Source organism: Nicotiana sylvestris, chromosome 9 (genome assembly GCF_000393655.2).
Source record: "Nicotiana sylvestris chromosome 9, ASM39365v2, whole genome shotgun sequence".
Classification (NCBI taxonomy): domain Eukaryota; kingdom Viridiplantae; phylum Streptophyta; class Magnoliopsida; order Solanales; family Solanaceae; genus Nicotiana; species Nicotiana sylvestris.
Window position 1 is genome coordinate 65,035,366 of NC_091065.1, and position 6,122 is coordinate 65,041,487.

At 40.0% G+C, this 6,122-nt stretch overlaps 1 protein-coding gene across 1 annotated transcript; it reads left to right on the top strand.

The window, feature by feature from the left end:
• The first annotated feature begins 265 nt into the window (after nucleotides 1-265).
• LOC138877681 (uncharacterized) lies at nucleotides 266-2,565 on the top strand. The gene is made up of 3 exons (XM_070157309.1): nucleotides 266-947; nucleotides 1,047-1,840; nucleotides 2,365-2,565. The coding sequence occupies exons 1-3, from the start codon at nucleotides 266-268 to the stop codon at nucleotides 2,563-2,565; spliced, it is 1,677 nt and encodes a 558-aa protein (XP_070013410.1).
• The last annotated feature ends 3,557 nt before the right edge of the window (nucleotides 2,566-6,122 follow it).

The following is a 6,122-nucleotide window of genomic DNA, read 5'->3' on the forward strand; positions in this document are numbered from 1 at the left end:
ATCTTTTGGCCTACACCATATATCTCATAACCAGAATGGATCCTTTGAAGTACATATTCCAGAAACCAATGCCTACGAGAAGGTTAGCAAAATAGAAAATCCCGCTCATTGAGTTCGACATTGTCTATGTCACCCTTACGACGATGAAAGCTCAAGCCTTGGCGGATCATCTAGCTGAGAACCTGGTTGATGATGAATACCAACCCCTAAGTACTTACTTTCCAGATGAGGAAGTGAACTCAGTTGAAGTACAAATGCTTGGAAAATGTTCTTTGATGAAGGTGTAAATGCAAAAAGTGTCGGGATTGGAGCAATTTTGATATCGCCCACTGGTCAGCACTATCCAGCCACAGCTCGGCTTCGGTTCTTCTGTACGAACAATACTGTAGAGTATGAAGCTTGCATCATGGGTATGAACATGGCAGTTGATCTGGATGTTAAGGAATTGTTAATCATGGGAGATTCTGATTTGATTATCCGGCAAGCTCAAGGCGAGTGGGAAACTCGAGATATCAAACTCATCCCGTACAGGCAACATGTGGAAGATCTTAGCAAACGGTTCAAGTCCTTCGAATTCAAGTATATTCCTCGATTCCACAACGAGTTAGCTGATGCATTAGCTACTTTGGCCTTAATGTTGTCGTGTCGGGGCAATGTCCATATTGACCCGTTAGAAATCCAAATTCGAGAAAGGCATGGTTATTGTAATGCAATTGAAATAGAACCAGATGTTCAGCCATGGTATCATGATATCAAAAGGTTACCATTAGAAGGCTTGCCAGCAGTTTTTTTTAGCGGAGAAGTCTTGTACAAAAGAACTCCAGATCTGAATCTTCTAAGGTGCGTATATGCTCGAGAAGCTGAAAAGATCATGAATGAAGTGCATTCGGGAGTATATGGGCCTCACATGAATGGATATGTCCTTGCAAAGAAAATCCTTCGGGCAGGTTATTACTGGATGATCATGGAAAATGATTGCTTCAGTTTTGTCTAGAAGTGCCATCAGTGTCAAATTCACAGTGACCTAATTCATGCACCGCCTTCAGAGTTGCATCCTATGTCAGCACCTTGGCCATTCATTGCCTGGGATATTGATGTCATCAGGCCAATCGAGCCGAAAGCTTCAAATGGGCACAAATTAATCTTGGTTGCCATTGACTATTTTATAAAGTGGGTTGAAGCAGTCACTTTCAAAGTTGTCACCAAGAAAGCGGTGGTGGACTTCGTGCATTCCAACATTATTTGTTGTTTTGGTATTCCTAAAACTATCATTATAGACAATGTTGCAAACCTGAGCAGCCACTTGATGAGGGAGGCCGACGAACAATTTAAGATTACGCATCGTAACTGTATCCCTTATCGACCTAAAGCTAATGGCTCTGTCGAAGCTGCAAACAAGAATATCAAGAAGATCCTCAGGAAAATGATTCAAAGTTCTAGAAAATGGCATGAAAAGCTATCTTTTGCATTATTGGGATATCATGCAACCGTGCGCACGTCAGTTGGGGCCACGCCTTATTTATTGGTTTATGGCACTAAAACCATAATACCTACAGAAGTTGAGATTCCCTCTCTTCGAATCATTGTTGAAGCTGAGATCAAGGATGATGAATGGGTTGAGACTCGGTTGGAACAATTAACTCTGATTGATAAAAAGCGGATGGCCACAGTTTGCCATGGGCAGTTATACCAACAGAGAATAGCCCGTTCCTATAACAAAAAAGTGCGGCCTGGGAAATTCGAAGTGGGGAAACTCGTTCTGAGACGCATTCTCCCACCTCATGAGGAAGCAAAAGGAAAATTTGCTCCAAATTGGAAAGGTCCATATATTATAAGAAAAGTATTGTCGATGGGAGCGCTACATTTGGGGGATATCGAAGGAAATGACCTCGAAGCAGCTATCAATACAAATGCAGTCAAAAGGTATTATGTTTGACCCCTTTACGCAACTTTAATACTCTCCGGTTGGGATGACGAAGGCTTTTATTCTCGCTACCCAAACACTACCAACCCTTGCAAACCCTTTGAGTCGGTTCCCTTTTCTTCTTTGATTACCCTCTTTGGAACCAGGAAGTTATTATGAAAAAAATGCATGATGAAAAGAAAGAAAACAAAAGAAATAAAAAAAAAAGTTTCTTGAACTACGTTCAACTTAATTCCGAAAGGATATGTAGGTAGCCTCTCTCTGGGGTTTAGTCACACCAAAACAAAAATCCACATTTCCCCAAAGTTGAAATTGGGGTAGAAGTTATAATGACTGATAACTACACATTCTAGACTATCTTATTCTCTCTTTTGCTTAGGTTTTGGATAAAAAATGTGTAAAAGTATTCCCGAAAACTAACTTATTGTGCTTGTTTGCAGGGTTTGGTCAAAATAAAGCAAGAAAGTCATAACCAGCTCATGAAGGAGTTAAATCTGCACAAGTTCAAAGCTGAGATAAAAACGTTGACAGCGAAGGAAAAGAGCAGCCGCGGAAGGTCCACCGTTGAGGCGGCCACAATTACGCTGACAGAGGAATTGAGGTTCAAAGAAGGTGTTTTGGATGCAGATAGGGACTGCTGACCGCGATGAAATAACGCGGCAGTAGAATACTTTATGCGGTCATGATGCAAATTCCGCTGAGGGCAAAATAGAGATTCAGAGGCCTGGAAATTTGAGCTCTAATGAAGAGCGCAGTCCGCGACATTTTACGCGGCCGCGGTAGAAGACAATGCTGAGGCGATCTCTTTTATGCTCCCAGCAAAATCAAGCCCAGTCCCAGTCCAAAATCGAAGAAACACAGTCCGTGCTTGTTTTTGTGCATCCGCAAAAGTTCTAACGCTGAGGCGCTCAGTATTACGCTGACAACGGAACCTCCGTAGGGGTATTTTTGTCCAGTAATTTTAGCTGTGTATAAATAGATCTTTTTCACATTTTTAGGTCATCTTTTGCTTTGAGGAGCTCGTGAACAGTTGCATTTTACTACTTAGAGTAATTTTAGAGCAGCTTTAGCTATTATTCTTAGATTTTATTCTTGTAATCAACTTTTATCGTTTATTTTTCATCTTCATCTTTGATTTCTACCTTTATTATGAATAGCTAAACCCATTAGCTAGGGTTGTGACCCAACCCTAGTGTGGGTATATAATGGGTATTCTATTTTAGGGCTTAATTGTTTATGGGTTAGTGATATTTAGCTTTATTCATGCTTTAATTGTAGAATTGGTGGTTGCAAACACTGATTCATACCTTCATGACTTAGACTCTTCTTGAGAAAGAGGGACTAATTCTAGGAAAATTAGGCTAAAAAGGAATTGGGGTGCACTCAAGAGACTGATAGCCCCAATTAAAGGGTTAAACCTAGAGATAATAATACCCGACTTGAGCCAATTTTACTTGTATTGTTTGAGTACCCAATTGGGCTTGAGAAAGCCAATTAGGGCAAAGTCACTCAAACAATAGAGATCCCATTAGATTATATCACGACTCCAATTATAACAAGCGTGTCCTAAAATTTTAGATCCCATTAGATACTCACCTAGGTATAACTCACTTCCCTAGTGCTTTTTATCACTTGAGAAAACTTTACAAAATATTGTACTTAGTTTATTTTCAGCAATCAATAGCATTAAAAGTATAATAGTAACAAATCCAAACATGGTTAGAAGTGCAATTAAAAGCAACACGCATAGCTAGAATAGATAGAAACCCAACTCCCAACCAATATAAACTCCCTGTGGAAATCGATCCCGACCTTTCGGGTAAAAGCTGCATCGACCACTCCTTGCCATTATATCATGGTGTAGGGTTGGATCCGATCAATGATTCGGCGATGGTTTCGCCCGAAAGGTTCCAAAGTTGCAACTCAATCCAAATCCTTTTTAAGTCCTTCTGATCAATCAACAAGAATTTAAAATGGGAGGATACAATAACTTGGATCTGATACAACCAAATGAGAGAAATAAAATGAGAGAGTCTTACTAGTGAAAACCTTCACGAGTACTATAAGACGATGGTAAGCAGAGAAATTGAAACTGAGAGAGTCTTATTAGTGAAAACTTACAAAGAGTACTATAAAGCGATGGTGAGAAGAGAATTGAGAGAGGTCAGCTGGTGAAAACCTGCAAAGGATGCCACGGATCGAAAAGAGGATCCTCACATCCATCAGCAACGATAGAGTCCTGGAAAGGTTTCTCGATTTTGAGGCATAAGTTGTGATGAATTTTTGAGAGTTGGACGGTTTACACAGATCAGACATCCAGTCCAAAAGGCATGTCATGTTCATTGAAGTCTGCATGTACTCCAGATAAGTCCTTCTTTCCTTTCCCCGAAAGGGATACCTTTTGTCTAAATTCATTGTCTATTTCATTATTTGTTTTTCTTTGAATCCCTTTCAGTCTAACTCTATTCCGAAACTAAGACAAAGAAAGGATGGTAATACTGATTTACAGGATTATCACTTGATACGAGCTAATATGCAAAAAGGCACCCAGCCTCAGCAGGGGCATCAAGTTGACTCCGACTGGCCATGGTGGCTGATGCTTCAAAATCAAAAACTATTGAAAGGGAAATTCAAAGTCAAATGCCCACAAAGGTAAAATAAAGTTGAAAAGGTTAAGTCCCACGTGACTGACCGTCATGCCAAAGTCTGGAAAAGCCAGAGGTTCTCTGAGGTTAGAAATGCAATCGATATTCAGGAAACAACTAGTTGCAACTAAAAGGGCCGAGATCAAGTGACTGAAACAATCAAGGCCACAAACCAACCACCGTTTCAAACTGACAAATTATTCTTTGTTTGAAAAAACAAAAAACAGGTGTAATCCAAAAGCAACCTTGCAAGAAGCAGGTGCAACTAAAAAGAAACTACTCAAAGGCTAGAAACAGCTTTACAGCAACAACTCCAAAAAGAAAAGTCTCCTCCAAAATTCTTTCCTGCATTTACTCATTCTTTGAAATAATGAAAAAAGAAGAATAGAACAAATGATGATAAAATGATGAAAAAAAGGAAAAGAAAGAAAAGGAAGAAAAAGTTCAAATCATGGTAGTATAGGGTATCCAATCCCTAGCTGCATTTTCCAACATAGGATCTCCACTCCTTGGTTGATTTTATTTTAGACATAGAGTCTCCACTCCCTAGTATCTTTTCCAACATAGGGTCTCTACTCCCTTGTTGATGATTTTTAGACGTAGGGTCTCCCCTCCCTAGTCGTTTTTCAAACATAGGATCTTCACTACCTAGTTAATGCTTTTTAGACATAGGGTCTCCACTCCCTAATTAATGATTTTAGACATAGGGTCTCCACTCCCTAGTCGCTTTTCCAACATAGGGTTTCCGCTCCCTGGTTGATTTTATATTGGACATATGGTCTCCATTCCCTAGTCTCTTCTCTAACATAGGGTTTCCACTCCCTAGTTGCTTTAATTTTAGACATAGGGTCTCCACTCCCTAGTTGTTGATTTTTAGATATAGGGTCTCCATTCCGTAGTCGCTTTTCCAACATAGAGTCTCCACTCCCTAGTTGATTAATTTTAGACATAGGGTCCACATTCCTTAGTCGCTTGTCCAACATAGGGTCTCCATTTCCTAGTTGATGATTTTTAGACATAAGGTCTACACTCCCTAGTCGCTTTTCCAATATAGGGTCTCCACTCCCTAGTTGATATTCTTAGACATAGAGTCTCCACTGCCTAGTCGCTTTTCCAACATAAGGTCTCCAATCCCTAGTTGATTTTGTTTTAGACATAGTGTCTCCACTCCCTAGTCGCTTTTCTAACATAGGGTCTCCACTCCCTAATTAATTTTATTTTGGACATAGGGTCTCCACTCCCTAGTCTCTTCTCCAACATAGGATTTCCACTCCCTAGTCTCTTCTCCAACATAGGGTTTCCACTCCCTAGTCTCTTCTCCAACATAGGGTTTCCACTCCCTAGTTGCTTTAATTTTAAACATAGGGTATCCACTCCCAAGTCTCTATTTTCCCAGGGTACACCAATCCCAACCATTTATCGCTTTCAATGATGAAGCAGTATAGAGTTTTATTACAAATAACTCATGAAACTTTCCTAGTGAAAACTGGAGCAGAAAATTTTTATTCGTTTGTTTGTTTTGGTGCCTGAGCAGGTTATACCTCAAGTCTCAA